Source organism: Rhineura floridana, chromosome 1 (assembly GCF_030035675.1).
Source record: "Rhineura floridana isolate rRhiFlo1 chromosome 1, rRhiFlo1.hap2, whole genome shotgun sequence".
NCBI classification, from domain to species: Eukaryota; Metazoa; Chordata; class Lepidosauria; order Squamata; family Rhineuridae; genus Rhineura; species Rhineura floridana.
Window position 1 is genome coordinate 203,101,877 of NC_084480.1, and position 19,155 is coordinate 203,121,031.

The 19,155-nt window shown below is 41.8% G+C and overlaps 1 protein-coding gene across 1 annotated transcript in view; it reads left to right on the forward strand.

Moving 5' to 3' along the window:
- The first annotated feature begins 586 nt into the window (after window positions 1-586).
- Window positions 587-19,155, forward strand: part of CDH20 (cadherin 20) — a 77,727-nt gene continuing 59,158 nt past the window's right edge. Inside the window, exon 1 of the mRNA XM_061583620.1 lies at window positions 587-835. Coding sequence (XP_061439604.1) covers window positions 587-835 — 249 coding nt within the window. The remainder of the gene's footprint in view (window positions 836-19,155) is intronic.

Below are 19,155 nucleotides of genomic sequence, written 5' to 3' on the forward strand. Positions count from 1 at the left end.
GCAGGGGCATCAGACCCTCAGGGAAGCCTCTGGCACTATCTTGGTTGATTACAAGTATGCATGCGCAGAGCGCACAGCATTCAAGACAATAGAAAAGGTAGGTGGGGCTTGCAGATGGGCGTCGCGGGCCTGTGGTCTGTATGGTGGGGCTGGGAGCTCCCTCTGTATAATCTACAGCAGGGTCAGGAGTCGACACTGCTGCAGATCATGGAACGGGAGCACTACCCTGCCACCCTAACATGGAGCCCTTCAAAGACCCCTCTGGACTGCAGGGCCCTCGGCCAGGGCCTGACCTAGCCTCCCTCTGGTGCCAGCTCTGCTTGTTATCACATTTTTATGAGAGAGATTAAATACTGCATGATGAATCTTTCTTTCTTTTCCTTTAAAAAAACAAGCACTATGCTCAAAGTTCCATTACAGAAACTCAAACATTAAATTGTTGTTGTTTTTTAACTTTGCAGGAGACTATTGTCCTTAACGTGGTTGGCTTCATATCACTGAAAGACTGCTCTTGGGAGCTTCAGAAGGCCACCTATTGGATTCTCTAAAGACCTACTCTGACTTTGGAAACTATCCTGGTGTAGCAATGTGGACGTCATGTAAAATGGACAGAACATGGAAGTGGCTTGGATTCAGTATATCCTTACTTTTTTGTTTAATGATGAACCTCGTTGCAGTTGTATTATGTGGGAGCACTAGTCTACCCAGCAAAAGCCAAGGAGTTAGCCTGTCAGACAACTTACTTCTACATCTGCGAATGAAGAGGAGTTGGGTATGGAATCAATTCTTTGTTTTGGAAGAATACACTGGAACTGATCCTTTGTATGTGGGAAAGGTAAGTGGCATGGAGTGGGCCGGGTATCAGAATGTTGCTATATGTATGTATATGGCTGTAAACACACTAGTCACCAGATCAAAGCATTTCCATTAGCCACACCCAGAGGGGGAACAGGTTTATCTGCCAATCAGTTGTGAAATCTCTTAGAAGCAAATTTTTAAAAAACAGTCAAGCTGCTTCCACCAGGTTTAACATGGAAAAGGGGAAAGGTTTAAGTAGCATTATGTGCCCTGATTTTCAGAAGAGAGAGGTAGCAACACACTGGAACCTGCAGAACAGTGAGTGTGTTTCTACCCTCTATGTATATTTTTCCCCTGAGGATCTTACAATCTCAATTTTGATTGTTGGAAGACATGAGGATAACAGGGTGGATATGTGCAAACACAGTTTTGGTTCTGGGTGAGGGCTAAAGGGTAAGCCAAAGGCTTCACCAGTGAGCTGGGTTTTGAGGAGGGATTTGAAAGAAGAGGAGAGCTGGTTTCACATTGGTTTTCTATGCTGTTCTCCTGGTGGTGTTTCTGTGGACAACTAATTTATTTCAGTTCCTATGAGCTTCTGACTGGTGTCACCTTGAGCTATGAATAATGTCTGTTTTGAAAGGCTGTCAATGATTTGCCTTTTTCCAAAAGATCAGCACTAACAATTATCTGATGTAATTGATGTCACCCTTACAAACTCTCCAGCAGCGTTTACAGGAAGTGTTCCAGGTTCAGAACATACACAGGACAATGAAGGACTGGGTGAGAAGAGAAATGTGTATGGCACAAGTGTCTAAGGCCAAGGGTGAAGGTGAAGCAAAACCAGTAACAATAACCAGATTTTTAAAACCAGGTTTCTTCAAGGGGCTTCCTTTAAGTTCACAAGAGTTGCTTCTCTTTTACTTAAGAGTGAGTGCAGGGCATTTGTAATAAGGGACCCTGAAGCCGGAACAACATGTTATATTAAATAAGCAGCTGCTACCGAAAACAGCATTTAATTTCCCTCTTCCCTCTGTAACTTCTGGAACAACTTATCAGTGTCCTTGTGTCACAGCAGTTTGCATTTTCCTGTCCCTTAGTTGTGGCAGACAACAGTATACAGCAGGAGTAGGGAAATATATAATATTGTGACATAACAATTTAGGTAAGTTGTCCCAGATGTTACAGAGTGTGGGGCCCTTAATAGCTCCCACATAGAGCAAAACAGGAACGCGGAGTGCGGCCAGTCCTGTAGCCAGCCTTCCTTGTTAGGTGGGGCAGCCACATTCCTAGGTGGGTCATTTGGGGTGGAGGTACATATCACCAGTCAAACCCCTCCCTCTAACTGGTGGAGAGGATGTGAGGGCCAGGCTAGGGGAAGGAAAAGGCAGTGACCTTCCCCATCACTCCTCCTCCATCCAGCACATGTGTTAACTTAAGTGAATGAAGCTTAATTTGTTGAATTGTCTCACCCTTTTTTGAGAGATCCCAGGAATACCAGATTCAAAAGCTTGTCTTTGCCTATAGGTACAGTTCCCTTTCATCTGTGGTCTGTCCCTGTGTTCTGATTCTTCATGATGTTCTTATTCTTCATGAACTGAACTACTTTAGTAAATACAGTGAGCTCCAGAGCTTGGCTTTGATGCTGCATTGGGTGTCTAATTTTTAGATTCCACCCGAAAAACAAACTTGTCCATCCTACAAATCTAGGGAAGGGCAGAGAGAAAATAAATACTATAGAGTATGTTTATTAACTGCTCCCTGAAATTCCCTCTTTGCTATTCTCTGAAAACAATTCTGCAGATAGGATCGAAATCACTGTAAAAGGGTGCCTCCAATGCCCATTTCACCAAGTTGGCCCAGAAGGATACCATGGTCAATGGTATCAAAAGCCACCAAGAGATCAAGTAAATATAACAGGGTCGTACTCCCTCTATCCTTCTCCCGATAAGGTCATCCATCAGGATAACCAAGGTTGATTCAGTCCTATAAACATGCCTGAACCCAGATTGGAATGGGTCAAGATAATCTGTTCCATCCAAGACTACTTGCAATTGCTGTGCTACAACCCTCTCGATTGCCTTCCCTAAAAAGGGGGTATTTGTGACCAGGTGGTAGTTGTCACAAACCAATGGGTCCAGGGTGGGCTTTTTCAGGAGTGTTCAGATCACCATGTCTTTCAGGGTGACTGGAACCACTCCCTCCCACAAAGACGCATTGACCATACCCTGGATCCACTCAGTCAAACCCCCTCGGCAAGCTTTAATAAGCCAAGAAGGGCAAGGGTCGAGAGGACACAATGTTGGCTGCATCATTGCAAGCACCTTGTCCATGTTATCAGGCTGCATCAACTGAAACCGATCCCAAGAAGTTGCAGCAGACGTTGCTCTGGATACCTCACTGGGGATTACAGTAGATGTGGATGGGGCATCAAGATAGCTACAGAGGCTAGCAACTTTACCTTCAAAGTGCCTTGCAAACAAATTGCAGTGGGCCTCCGAAAGGTCTAAAACTCCATTTCCTCAAGTTGATGTTATCAGACTCCTGACAATAGGGAAATGCTCCACTGGACAGCTACTTGAGGATGTGATGGAGGCAGAGAAGTGGGCCTTCTTCGCTGCCCCCACCGTCATACAGTAGACACGGTTATGATGTTTTTACTCATGTCTGATCATGTCTTTCACCACTTGTGCTCTAGCTGTTTCATTGCCCTTAGTGCCCTGGTGTACCAAAGTGCAAACCAGGTTCCACAATGCCAGAGAGGGCACCCAGGGGAAACAGTGTTAAGAGCCTGACACGCCTCATTGTTCCACACCATGACAAGGGCTTCAACAGGGTCACCTGCTCTATCTACTTCCATTAGTCTCCGGGGGCAGATCGTCTTAATCTGTCCACCACCCCAGCAGGGAAAAACCGGAGCCGTAAGTCTAAACTTCACCAGGAAGTGGTCTGACCATGACAATGGGGTGACACCCCATAGCTCCAGAACACCCCTTCCTCCATCTGGAGCAAAAACCATGTTGAGGTTGTGCCCTGCCCTATGCATCAGACCAGTGACAACTTGAGGCAGCCCCATGGTTGTCATGGAGGCCGTGATGTCCTGAGCCAGAACATTAGAGGCGCCTCAGCATGGACATTGAAATCACCCAGGACTATTGTTGTGGCTCCTCCAATACCACAGCCGAGACAGACTCTGCCAGCTCAGTCTGAGAAGCTGCTGGGCAGCAGGGTAGACAGAACATGAGCAGCAACCTTAGTTTACTGACTCCTTGGCCCAACACCAGGTGCAGACCCTCACAGCCAGCTCCAAGATAGAGTGATTTCCTGGTGACAGAAATGGATGTTCTATGGACCACAGCAACTCCATCCCTGCAGCCTGTACTAGTATTGCACCAAGTATCCAGTGGGTTAAGCTGGTCAGATCAACTTCTCCCAACTCACCCACCCAGGTCTCGGTAATACACACCAAATCAGCACCCTCAAATATGATCAAATCATGGATGAGTGTGGTCTTATTGTGTACTGATCTGGCATTAAACAACAGCACACACAGGCCACTGGGTACAGCAGATGAGGAGCCCATCCATGGGAGGAGTGGGAGGGAGGAACAAGACATAGATAGCCTTGCCTTCATCTTCTATGGTAGCTCACCACCTCCCCACGGCTATACCTCCCTCTACCCATGATTAATGAGATTGGGGTAGCATAACCCATGTCCCTCTTTACTAACACGCCTCCTAAACACCTGATTTGGACACAAGAGCCCACCAACAAAACCTACCTGAACCAGTTTTTCCAGTAGGCCTCTTGGACAATTGGGAACAGTCAGACCCACTCAATATCTTTCACACAGGGCACATCTCCTTGCCCCCGTCTCACACCCAGGGAGGACCAACATTCTGCCAGTTGCAGACTCGCACTGAAGGCTTCTGACAACTTTATCCTATCAAGTTCACTGCACAAGCTCTCACCCTGCGCAGGAACTATACATGTGTTGTATGCCCTCCCCACTACCAATTTCCTCTAGATTGGTTTTAAAAAATAGAAGGGAGTAGTGCCCTTGCCCTCAGGACTCCCTAAGGGGCTCCCCAAGGGAGGATCACCTTCGGTGGCAACTCCACCAGCGGCAAACCCACTGTCCAAGGGCAGCTGGGCTTTTATAGCTCCTGACCCAGCCAGGAGCTGATGCAAGAGGCTGTAAGTTTGACTGCTGCCTCTTTCTGGATTCAGGGTCAGCCTAGGGGGTCCCTGTGCTTGCAGCACTTACCAGGGACCTCAGCTGTCTCAAGAGCAGTAGTGTAGTCACAAATTCAGAAGTTGGGTCCCTTCATTATAGTTACAGCCACACCCTTTCCCCCTTTTTTGCTGCTGGGTTGAGAATGAGATCCTTGAAGACGTCCTTAGGAATCTATCAGCATGAAAGGAAAAAGTGTTAGCTACAGAGAAGAGTCTTATCAGGGACTGACTCGCCTCCTTTCACTCCAATCAGCATGAAAGGGCAAGGAAGCATGTCAGAAGACTCTTCTCACTGGCTAATACACTCCCCTTTCATGCTGATTGGCTCGTAGGATGCTGGAGAAATAAGAACCATGCTGGGACCCTCTCAAAAAAAAGTAAAGGGTCTAAGACCCCCCAAGACCCTGGATGACTACACCTCTGCTCAAGAGACAGCAACCCAGAGGAGCGCACAAGCAAGCACCCAGATGCTCAAGTACTCACTCCCGGGGCAGTCTTCTCCAGTCCCCTAGTGCTGCAGCTTATGTAATTATAGGGTGATTGTGGTTATGAAAAATTCACCCTCAGTCAAGGAAAGTCTTGAGTGAGCAGATGTTTGGGGGCTCTTCCAGTTGAGGCTCTTGTTGTGCACTCACTCTAGCTTATTCACTGAATTTCTGAAAAATTCAGAAGTCCTGAGAGTCCTGAACTGCTCCTGATCTTAAAACAAGCTATCATTCTTTAAATGGAGGTTGTTGTCTGTCATGTCACAAATTAAAAAGAAGACAATTTCTCACAAAAAAAAATCCTAGGGAGGGGCAACACACAGCTCTAGGGGAGATGCCCCCATTTGCCCCCATGGGAGCTATAATGCTTGAATAGGGCTTTTGTCACTCAAATGTTTGGCACAGAGCTACCTGTTCAATATAACATATTGTTTCAACTTATTTTTTTCTGAACTTGTGTTTGTTTGTTTATTTTTCGTTTTGTTTAATATACTTAAAAACTACTTGGTATTAAAAAAAAGTGCAGTACACACAGAAAAATAGAAGACATAGAATAACACAGTTGCATAAAATATAACTCAACTTCAGAATGACCAGAAATACAATGAAATATATAACCAACTACTCTGAAAATGTTTGGGTGAAAAGATTTTTAGCATATGCTGAAAGCATAACATTGTCAGCACATACATACCCCATATCTAAGGAAACAGTATTATTTATTTATTTATTTATTATTTGATTTATATTCCACCCTTCCTCCCAGCAGGAGCCCAGCTCCTGCCATCCATATGGCAGGTACTGCTATCCTAAAGGCCCTTCTCCAGGTAGCTGCCAGGTGGATTTCTGAAGCAGGGACCACTTGTAGGAGGGTCTCTTCAGAGGATCTCAGCAACTAGGCAGGTCCATAAAGGAGAAAGCGGTCTCTCAAATAACCTGGCCTCAGGTTTTCCAGTGCTTATATACTACGTGTGGTGCAGGGGTTAAGGTGTTGGACTACGACCTGGGAGACCAGGGTTCGAATCCCCACATAGCCATGAAGCTCACTGGGTGACCTTGGGCCAGTCACTGCCTCTCAGCTTCATGAAAACCCTATTCATAGGGTTGCCATAAGTCGGAATCAACTTGAAGGCAGTACACTTACATTTTATATACTAATAAAAGTTAAATCCTTAAACTTGGTCAGGTAGCATATTGGCAGCTGGTGCAGTTCCTTTAAAGGAGGGTTACATGCTAACAATAGGTTGCAGCAGTCTGCAACATAGTTGCTGCATTTTGTACCAGCAGCCCCACTTAGAGTGCATTGCAGTAAACCAGTCTTGAATAGTTTTTTTCTCTCAAAACACATTGTCTTACAAAATATACATTCTAAAATATATTTTGATACTTTTTTTTCCAGCTGGGAACTGTGTCAGAATATTTGGCAACATGAGACTGAACAGATTTCAACTTTTACCTAGCTATAAAAAGGTTTGCCCTGGTTGCTTTTTTTAGAATTAAGTTGCAACATTGTGCAGATACCAGGTTGAAGTTGGTTGCTCAAAAGTGCCCTGAGGAAGAATTCTGGCTGGAACATGTTGATCCCAGTTTTTAGTTTCTTTTAAACACCCTGACCACCTGGAGGTCTCCTTCTTTCCTTTCCCTCCATTGCTTTTTTAAAAAAAATTCTTAAATAAACAAAATAAAAACAGGGATGAATGGCTCCCTCCATTGCTTTTGACAGTGGTATGTGGATTATGGTTCCATGAGTGTCATGGGTACCTGTTGGCTAGTTCCAGTGTGATGAGCAAAACATCCTTTCCTATATTTATACCTGGGCCAAATTTGTTTTTTCATTTATTATATCCACAATTGTTGTGTGCTTCTTCAGTGTGTTATTGTAGAACTAAACCTCCAGTCTTACACTTGGGGATTTATTTATTTATTACTTGAAAAAAGTGACAAGGCTACCTTCTCTCATAAAGCTGGTAAAGCTTGGAGAAGCAAAACATAGCTATTAACAAAAGAAAAATTAATAGCAAGTTTTTATTATATGCAATCAATCAGGTGGTGGAATATTATTCAGGCATGTAGAGAGACTACCCCTGTGAATACCAGCTGCTGAAGTGGCTCGCCAGGTGGGACACAGGTACTACACTAGCACCCCAGCAGGTGGGTTGCTGTTGATTTCTGGAAGGGGTGAGGTGCACAAAGGATGGTGCAATGCAAACACACCAGCAGAACCAAACTGGCAGTCCTGCTGGTGCATTTGCACTGTGGTAACCTCCCTGCCACTTTGCCCCTCAACAATTTACCTGCCAGGAAGCTAGCGTACTGGCTCCATCCCACCTGATGCACCACTTCTACAAACAAGAGAGAAAGACCATCATATAACATGTCCTACATGTGAGCTGCCAGGGCCATCCAGCTACTTCCTGCTGAGCTAGATGGACATATTTATTTATTAGAAATATTTCTATCCCGCCCTTCTACCCTGCAATAGGGCACTCAGGGCGGCTACAATAAAATCGCACACATATATAATAAAATGCACAATAAAACATTAAAAATGACAGTAAATCAAAATGTATAAAATACTATTAAAATACATAAAATGCATTATGCACATACATACATAAAATGCATTATGCATACTCATACACACATAAAACATGTATATATGTGCATACACATATAAGAAGGTGGGAATAAAAGAACTTAAAAGATAAAAATAAAAGATAAAAAAACTTAAAACAGTGTCAGGCTGACCCATCAGTCCCAACCAAAGGAGTAATTCTTATATTCTTATGGGGGCATCCTCAAAATGACCTCTCCAAACCCACAACTCAAGGTCCCCTTTTCATGCTTTTTTTCCATCTCTGATGGTTCTTTTGAGTCAAGTTAGCTTGAGTGTGAATGCTGTGCATTAAGTTACGACACAGCACTATGAACACTTCAAAAAAATCGGCACATTAAATAGTAATGGGGGATGGGGAAAACTCTCAGATGACCACCAGGCAATGAAAAGTGAACACAACACAATATAGTTTGAAGACTGAACATTCTTTGTCCTTCTTATGAATGTCTTATTTACGTTATTCTTATGACAGTAGAAACCAATTCAGTTATACTATTTACACTATTACTTTTCTTGTCTGCATGCAAAATAGAGGATAATTTTCCACAACTTTATTTGGGACTGAGAGAGACAATACACTTACCATGTTTCCTATCGTACTTAGAAGATGTTTTGCTCAAATGAGAGCCTGGGTGTGTGTTTTGTTTTTGTTTTTTGCCACACAATTCCAGTTCTTACCTTCTTGGCATCAAAGCCTTGCTTCTTTGGGTTTGTTGTTGCTCTTGTCATTTGCATGCTAAATTTGCATGCTAAATTGCTTTTTTCCTATCATTCTGTTATTATAACAACTATGCCCTTAGAACCTACTTTGTTCGTTGTACATTCTTGTTTCATGTTTGCCAAAACAATATCTAATAAATAGTCACTGTCTTATTGCAGCAGATACTGTAATCAGAATATGAACTAAAAGGATAATTGCTTTATTTATATACTATCAATGTACAAGGCAAGGGGTGCAAAGAGCTACCTTAGGATTTGCTTGTGTGGAATTAGTTGTGTGGTCTTTGGAAATTGTTCAGACAAGTTATCCTTTACTGCTGTTTCCCCAGCCCTCAAAGAAAATTATATTCACTGACGTTTTGTGAGGATATCCCAGAATTCTTTTTTGTTCTCCATTGGGAGCAGCCACACGTGTGTGTGTGTGTGTGTGTGTGTGTGTGTGTGTGTGTGTGTGTGTGTGTGAGAGAGAGAGAGAGAGAGAGAGAGAGAGAGAGAGAGAGCACCATAGTTCCTCAGTGATATTCACCGCATGCATAATGTATTGGAGTTGCTATAGCTCAAGGACAAAGCACATACATTGCATGCAGAATGCCCAAAATTCAATTTTGGCGCCTCTGCTTAAAAGAATTTCAAGTTGCAGGGCTGGGAAAGACATATTTGATGGGCCAACGGCCTTGCTCATCAGTATGGTAGTTTCATACTTAAAAATCAGGACCCAGGTCCTTAGTGGCTCCAAGTAAAAGGAATTCAGGCAGGAGACAGAGCCCTGTCTGAACTTGCAAAACTTCATTCATCTGGATGTATTCTGTACTGCATCAATGGCTGGCATAAACAACCCTTTTAGAGTTTCTCAGTACAAGACAAATTTTACTGTATTTCTTAATAGGCCGTATCCTCTCCTCAGATTACTCCCCAAGTGGTCTCATTGGTTTTAAACAGAATTCAGTTCTGGGGCAGTAGATCAGCAGTGGCTATTCGCTTCTTTAGTTAAGATGCAGCACCTAAACCTTCAAAAGTTCTCTATATGTAAAGGCAGGAGTATTTTCTAGATATGTGTGTATATATAATACTGACTTTTTAAAAATTCAGGGACGGACTCTACCATGGCGTCAAAATTGCTGTAACAAGCAATTTTGTAGATAAGCATGCATGAATTTATTTTTTGCAAACATAGCTTTTTTGCCATTTTATAGCAATACCTGTTCATGCAAATAAAAAAGTTTGCTGATATCGGGAAGGAAGCTCATCCCATTTTTATTCTACCAGGGTTTTCATTCGGCTGTAAAGAATTTAACCCTGAAAGCTTTGATATTTCTAGACTATGCTTGAGACAAAGCTGCTTATTATATATCATACTCAGAAAGCACCTCCCAATTCTGGCAAATATTTTCCTATTGTTTCAGCCCTTCACAGTGTCATTTCCTTCTCCTTCTTTGCCTCTCAGGCTGGACACACATTTAAAGCACATTACTTTTCGTGAAGGATCCTGGGAACTGTAGTTTGATGTGGGTGCTGAGAACTGCAGCTCTGTGAGGAGTAAACTACAGTTCCCAAGATTCTTTAGGGAAAGTAATGTGCTTTAAATGTGTGTATGGTATGTACACAGCCTAAGTCTCTGGCCACATTTTACCTTTATTGATATTTCATCCTATTGGCTGTGGTCACCCATACAATTTTATCAGTAATACTGTGATCTAACATGATACTGTCATGGATACACATAACATCACATGGGTTGCCACAATCAATCATATTGAACAGCAGTTTGGGTAAAAAAGAAGAAAAGAAATGGCACCAAGAAAAAGCCCTGGGACCTGTAGTTTCAGATGATGGTCTCCCCATTCACCTGATGCATTTATGGGAAAGAAGTGGTAGCTGTGGTGTGAACGAGTTATAACAACAGAGTGATCTCATTATGAGCTGAGCCTGAACTTTGTTGGAGTTGGGCCTAACTCATAATTAGTTTAGGGACAAACTCATATGTTCACCACTACAAGCTCCCCAGGTCCAAACTGCAGAGCCATCTCTAATTGTAACACACTGTATCCTACACACAGGGCAGATTGTATTAGCTGTACAGCATCACAGATTCACAATCTGTGTCTGTGCTGCAGACCAATGTGAGCAGTTTAATTTGCTGTTGGTTTAAAATGGGATTTGCAATGAGGAGATAAAAAACTGAGCACAGCTTTCCCTGGCTCTGATTTCCAGTACCCATATGGTTACTCCACGTGTTCCTATTCCATGTTTTACAGTAGTTCTAGTGGATCAAAATTTATAACCGTGTATTCAAGCACTTGCAAAAGCCAATCCCATTTCATCTCTGTAAATAATAATGCCATTCTCCCACCACCTTAGTCTTGTTTAGGGTACTTCTTAGGGCACAGGAATACCCTTGATAGTTACAACTGGGGGGAGGGGGAGAGACAAAGTATGTATGCACATTTTTTTCTTTCTAGGGACTGGGTTTCATTTTATTAAAATATTCCTTATCCTTTAATATAAAAACTGTCTTGATAGATCAGACCAGAACCCATCTAATCTACTATTTTGTCTCCAACAACGATACAGACACCTTTGGGCACTCCCAAGCAAGACATGATGCCCTTTCTCTTTTGTTACCCCCTGGATCTAGTATTCAGAAGTAGACTGCCTCTGACTTGGCATTTTGGCTCATGGTTGCTGCTGCCATCCCACATCTTGTTGGTAATGTTTGGTTTAAAAGATGCATAATGTGGCATCATTGCAGTCAGTGGGTAGTATTTAATATAGTTCCAAGGCAACCACTCCATCAGTACAAAGATTTCTCCTTGTGCGACAGAACAAACTCCCCCTCTGCTGCCACACACACGCCCTAAATCTGTTCTGAGGTTTCCCACAACCCTCCAGAGTAGATATTGGGATGGTGCAGGGCACACACACAGGAAGGAGGGAAGGTGGGAAACCCTATTGTGCTAGTGTAAACTCTACCACTAGCACAAAAAGTTAATTGAATACTGTCCAGTGGGTTGTACCCAATGCTATTCCATCTCAGAGTAGACCCATTGAAATTAATGAACATAACTAACTTAGGTCCATTAATTTTAATGAGTCTACTCTGAGTAAAGCTTAGTTGGATACAATCAGTGTTTCCTTTCCTCTACTTCAATAGAAGGCAGTAGAGTGTTTAATATGAATATGCCCAGTCGTTGTTGTTATATGCCTTCAAGTCAATCATGACTTATGGCGACCCTATGAATCAGTGACCTCCAATAGCATCTGTCATGGACCACCCTGTTCAGATCTTGTAAGTTCAGGTCTGTGGCTTCCTTTATAGAATCCATCCATCTCTTGTTTGGCCTTCCTCTTTTTCTACTCCCTTCTGTTTTTCCCAGCATTATTGTCTTTTCTAGTGAATCATGTCTTCTCATGATGAGTCCAAAGTATGATAATCTCAATTTCATCATTTTAGCTTCTAATGATAGTTCTGGTTTAATTGTTCTAACACCAATTATTTGTCTTTTTCACAGTCCATGGTATGCACAAAGCTCTCCTCCAACACCACATTTCAAATGAGTTGATTTTTCTCTAAACCATTTTTCTCACTGTCCAACTTTCACATCCATACATAGAGATCGGGAATACCATGGTCTGAATGATCCTGACTGTAGTGTTCAATGATACATCTTTGCATTTGAGGACCTTTTCTAGTTCTTTCATAGCTGCCCTCCCCAGTCCTATCTTTCTGATTTCTTGACTATTGTCTCCATTTTGGTTAATGACTGTGCCGAGGTATTGATAATCCTTGACAATAGTCCTCATTGTCAACTTTAAAGTTGTCATCTTAAAAGTTACGTAAATCTTCTGTTGTCATTACTTTAGTCTTTTTGACTTTCAGCTGTAGTCCTGCTTTTGTGCTTTCCTCTTTCACTCTCATCAGCATTCTTTTCAAATCATTACTGGTTTCTGCTAAGAGTATGGTATCGTCTGCATATCTTAAATTATTGATATTTCTCCCTCCAATTTTCACATCTCCTTCATCTTGATCCAATCCGGCTTTCTGTATATGTTCTGCATATAGATTAAACAAGTAGGGTGATAAAATACACCCCTGTCTCACACCCTTTCTGATGGGGAACCAATCGGTTTCTCCATATTCTGTCCTTACAGTAGCCTCTTGTCCAGAGTATAGGTTGTGCATCAGGACAATCAGATGCTGTGGCACCCCCATTTCTTTTAAAGCATTCCATAGTTTTTCATGATCTACTTAGTCAAAGGCTTTGCTATAATATATAAATATGTCCAGATACCACCATAAACACAGGGGACAGGGCAGCCATTTTCCACCCTACAAATTCTACTTAGGTCCAAAGTTGCAATGGATTCTGTTATGGAAGAAGATGGCAAATATAAATGTAGAACTGGTAGACAGCTCTTCCCCTATTCTTCGCACCTGCTCCTTACCTACTAATTTGCTAATATTGCCCAGATGTTCATGATATTCTATGAGGAAAGGTTGCAGCATTTGGGTTTTTTCAATTTAGAGAAAAGGCAAGAGCTGACATGATAGAAGTATGTAAAATTATCCATGGGATGAAGAAAGTGGATAGAGAAATGTTTTTGTCCTTCTCTCATATCACTAGAACTCACGGATGTCCAATGAAGCTGAATGATGGAAGATTCAGGACATACAAAAGAAAATACTTTTTCATGCAGCACATAGAAACAGCTATGGAACTCATTCCCAGAGGAGACAGGAGTAGATGGCTTTAAAAAGGGATTAGACAAATTCATAGAGGATAAGGCTAGCAATGATATTAGCCATGACAGCAATGCTCTGCTTCCATGGTCAGAGCCAGTATGCTTCTGAATGCCAGTGACTGGAAACCTCTTGAGGTGAGAGTGCTCTTATCCTCATGCTTGTGGGTTTCCCACAGGCATCTGGTTGTACCCTGTAAGAACAGAATGCTGGACTAGATGGGCCATTGGCCTGATCTAACAGGCTCTTCTTACTAAGATATGAACCTTAGAGCCAGCTCTGCTTAACTGTTGACTGATCTAATTAAGCATCAGCTTGGCATCTCCGCTTACAGTTCTGAATACCTCTGTTTTTTTATGAACAAAGTTGTGCATTTAGCAATGGTCAAGCAGAATGCCCAGTGGTTCCATTTGCACATTAAATTCATACAGCAAATTGGAGTATTGTAGAAATAGAAGTAGCTCAGTGGTAGAGCATATCTACTGTATGCAGGGGGTCCCTGGTTTAATCCTTCATCTCTCCTGGTAGGATTGGTAAAGACCACTGCCTGAAACCTTGGAATGCTACTGCCAGTTGAGCTAGATGGACCAATGGTCTGACTCAATATAAGGCAGCTTCCTAATCCATTTTCAATGTTCATATGCATTATATCTAGTGAGGAAGGAGGGAGGGAGGTAGAATATATTGTTTGTATAGTTTATTTTTATGTACACTGCTTAGAAATGCTAATGATTAAGCAGTATAGAAATGCCATAAATAAATACATAAATTAATTTTTTTTTTAAAAAAGCACCTACTCTCATTTTGTTTTAACTCAACGGAACTTTATCTGGAATACAGATTTCATATTGTGATACAACCTTGAGAGTAAAATGCTGATTGTACATTCTTATTTCGACATTTTAGTCATCTTGATCCATTCCAAGGGAATGCACTGGCAGTGAGCTTAGAACAGATTCCTTAGCTAAACAGAAATATATAGAGTTTTGTAATACATTTCCTCAATCACAGCTGCAGTATTGCTGATTCAGGCTATGACCTACACAACATCTTCTGAATTCAATAAAAGCAGGAGCAGAGTTTATGTAGGCCAAAATCAGGATGTTGACAGGTTGGGAAGAACAACATTCCCCAAAGATTCATTGAGTCATAAGGTCAGGCCTTCTGCACAGTGAAACTTAGCATTCACCTCTTGCACTCATTAAAGCCCCACTGACACAGAACAAGTGAGAATTTGATTCTTCATAGGAATTTAAGTTGATCAGAAAAGGGGTCTGATCCAGTCCATTAGTTTTTGAATCAGGAAAGTTATCCCACACATTTAGCACTATTTCTAGTCTGATTATAAATGTCCCAAGAAATAAGCCTGTACCAACTTCTTGTCTTCTTTTTATTGCACATTACCTTAGGATTTCTTTCCATTTTTCAGCATCTCATTGTTAAGCTGTGTTACCGCAGTGTACAGTTGGTATGGATTTACCTCTCACCTCCTTTTCTGTATTTCATGCATTTTGGACAGTGTGCTATTCTAAGAATATGTAGAAAGCTGTCATACAATGGTTTATTATTGTATAAAATGTAAAAGACTGAGCATCCATTCTGCCTTTACTTCCAGTATACGCACATATGCACACACAAATCAGACTGGTGCCAGCATCTAGACAATAAAATCACAACCTGAATTAAGCTTTCCAGGTATTATCAGCTTCAGATGCCCTCCTCAAAGGCCCACCATCAAGATTTATTAGACTGGTAGACACTGAAGACAGGTCCTTTGCAGTGATAGGCCCATATTTGTGGAATTCCCTCCCAAGGAACATGATATGGTTCCATCATTAGTAGCTTTTAAACAGACCTTAAGCATCCTTTTATTTCAGTCTACTTTTAATTAAGGATTAATTAAACAGATTAGACTGTTGCTGTTTTTGCTTTTTATAAGGTTTATCTGATTTGCTGTACTAGCAATATACTTTTTATATTTCCATTTTTTAAATTGTAATGAGGTTGCTTTAGGTGTATTTTATGTTTCTAATTGTTTATGTGAGTTGCTTTGGAATGGCTTTACCCTGAAAAGCAGCATCTAAATACTGGAAATATAGTGGGGGCCATGCTAGTGCTCATAGGACTTAAAAGGGGTCTTATTTATATTTATTTACTTACTTATTTATTTATTGGATACAAGGACCCCGCCTACTCTTTAAGGTCCCTGACCTCTGGGGTATCCTCTGAGGACTCAGGGTCTGGCACCAGGTCAGGGCTAGGCATGACACAGAGGCTGAGCCTTAGGACAATTTGAACCATCTCTTTTACACCACCCAGTTTACTCTTCAAGTTTATACTTCAATTAAGCATTTCCATGTGCCTGAGCATGGTCCCCTCAATCTTGGCAGCTATGGAAAATTTCTGTGAATTTGCTCCATCAAGTGGATAGCATGTATACATGAGACTCTGTAAGGTAGTCCTAGGGCGTTGTCCAGACTAGCATCTGCCCAGAGCTAAATAAAATGTAAATAGATCCTCACCTATTTGAATCTTCCTACAATGAATTTGCCAAATGAAATGAAATGCCAGGATGTTTTTAGAGTGAGCATAACACTGTCAGAATATCTGGGATTAGGGAAGGCTACGTACCCACACTTAATTTTTATGGAGAAAGCTGCAAGTGAGGAAACAATCAACATAGTACATTTTACCAGTATTCACTTCTCAAAGCTGATGATGGTGGTGGTGTCAGTGCCTAAGAGTGAAATCGCACTTTCCAGGAAATGAGGCTATGCTGGCATAGGAAGTAGCTATGTGATTTATTCCCCCAGGTGACTTCAAGTCCTCCAAAGCATCATAGAAAGGAACTGTGCTGCAGCAGCTTCCAAAGCACTGAGATAATGTTGGAACTAGTCCCTAAAAACCTGACCAGTGCAGCAGTTCTAATGAAACAGAGAGCCAGTCATTTGCAGCTTCCAACCAAACAGTGTGATAAGCATTACCATATTTCTTGCTTTCTGACAGTTCCTAGCATGGCAACAGTTGGCTCTCTGAGTGATAGGAGACTGCCTTCATTCCACTCTTCAGTGATCAGCATGCTTGAATGATCATGTGAGTTCACTTTCAGGACCCCTTCTATTGTTACCTTAATGACATGGGGGTCACTGAAGCATGTGGCTCATAGAGTGTGGGTTAAACCACTTCACTCTGGTAATAAAATAAAATACCTCCCTTGTGTACTACACTGAGCTGTTTGAAGAAAGAGTGGGATACAAATGTGCTAGACAGACACCTTTCTGAGCCACTCTGGTAATGTCAGAAGATACAGGCCATTCAGAGAAGCCCATGAAGTGGCCTTTCCCACAACAGTGGGAAGTGGGGTATTGAAAGTGACCATATGATATGTTCCACCCACTTTAATTGTATTTTATATTGTGCTTTACCTTGGAAGATTTCTAAGATGGCCTACATGGTTTTCCTCTGGCTTCATTTTATCCTCACAACAACCCTGTGAGGTAAGTTAGGCTGAGAGACAATGACTGTCTCAGTGTCACCCAGTGAGCATCATGGAAGAGTGGGATTTGAACCTGGGTTTCTCCAATCCTAATTCTGTACTCTAGCCACTATACCAGGGGTGGCCAAACTTGCTTAATGTAAGAGCCACATACGCTAAACTTCAGATGTCTGAGAGCCGCAAGACATGAACAAATATTACACACACGTTTTTATTGTTACATGCACATTTTGTTACAAAAAAATTATATAAATATTAAGAAATATATGTACGTAATAATATTTATTTATGTATGTAGTTTTTAAACTGTTAATTTGTATTTGTTTCAATAATCACAAAGTACACATGTCTATACCAAATGTTTTCAAAATCCTGAATGTTTATTGTTTTAACTATAATGAGCATATTTAATACAGTAATGAACTACGGAAACATCTAAGAAAAATATGCAAATAAAAGGGGTAAAAACAGATATTTTAATGATATTTGTCTTAGTAAATATCTGGTCAAAAGGAGGAAAATATGTAAACCAATAAAATTAGAGATATTTTAATCAGATGCCACCTTACAAAATTATAGTCTTATAATATTTTTATGACACAAACAGACATTGCTGCAATTATCAGGCTATTTACTGCTTATTTATCTTTGTATTCTTCCAGTTTGTGGTCTTTTATTTCAATATCAGGGAATGTATTTACTCTCCTTTTGAGACTGGGAAAGTAACTGAAGTTTCTTGACAATATGTCTCTTTAAAAAACTCTTATTTTATTCTGAAAGCTGAAAATTGTCTGAGTAAGATCAGAAACAATCTTATCCTTCCCCTGGAATGCCAAGTTGAGAGTTTGTTGAGAGCCGCACATATATGTCAAAGAGCCGCATGTGGCCACCCCTGCACTATACTATACATTACCCAACCCCTCCTGGATCGTCACCTTGGAGTGGTGAGTGGGCTTGCATGTTCCAATGAACCCTGTGAGTGATGCCGTCAGGAGTCATGTACTCCCAACAGGGTCACCCACGGCAGTAAGGTCAAGGGAGAGGAACAAGACAAAGAACGATCCAAGAAAGTCCTCAATGGCAGAACAGGTGAAGGATAACAATGTGTATGCTACAATGGCTGTGAAGGCGGATGAAGGCTGCAGCAGACAAAAGACTTCCAATCTTCATGGTATCCATGCCATTGGATCAAAGCCTTTTTCTGTCAAGATTGTGTGTTGATCGTCGTGCACCGATCTCCCCACATAAAACAAATTCACGCACAGGCGTCTTCCAACCAAACCAAACCAAAAGTCCCATGGCGATCAGCGAATGGCAATGAGGGTAGGACTGTGAAAACCAGAAGCCCCTAGTCATGGACCGGCACATGGGCAGTGGATACAGACTCAGTCGTCCTGGCTCAAGGACCGAGGCAGTTGAGTACTTTGGCAGTTGTATACATGACTGAGCAGTCCTATTCAGGATCCACTCTGCTCACCCCGTATGGGGAAGGGGCTAGAAAAGGTGCCCTAAACATAGTCTGCCTCATCTCTCTCCCTGACTGGATCACCGCGTCCAGTGGGGTCACTACTCAGCGGTCGCAAAAGACAAATGAACTTTGGAAAGTGGAATATACGGACATTGCTGGACAATACAGATAGTGAATGTCCTGAACGCAGGACTGCCATCATTGCGAGGGAGTTGAGACATTTTGAGATTGACATAGCAGCACTCCAAGAAACTCGAAGAGCAGGAGAGGGACAATTGAAGGAAGAAAAAGGAGGTTACACCTTCTTCTGGAAATGACTGCCTGAACAAGAACGACGAATACATGAAGTAGGCTTTACTATTAAAAATGATCTTGTGAAGCTCTTGTCAGAAGTTCCTACTGGCATTAATGAACGACTCTCAACTCTCCGATTAAAACTTGCCAAAAAACAGCAGGCAACTGTTGTAAGTGCTTATGCACCAACATTAGATGCTGATGAAGACATCAAGGAAAATTTTTATACCCAGCTGGACACCATCTTATCAGAGATACCTAAGGAGGATAAAATTATCCTCCTGGGCGATTTCAATGCAAGAGTTG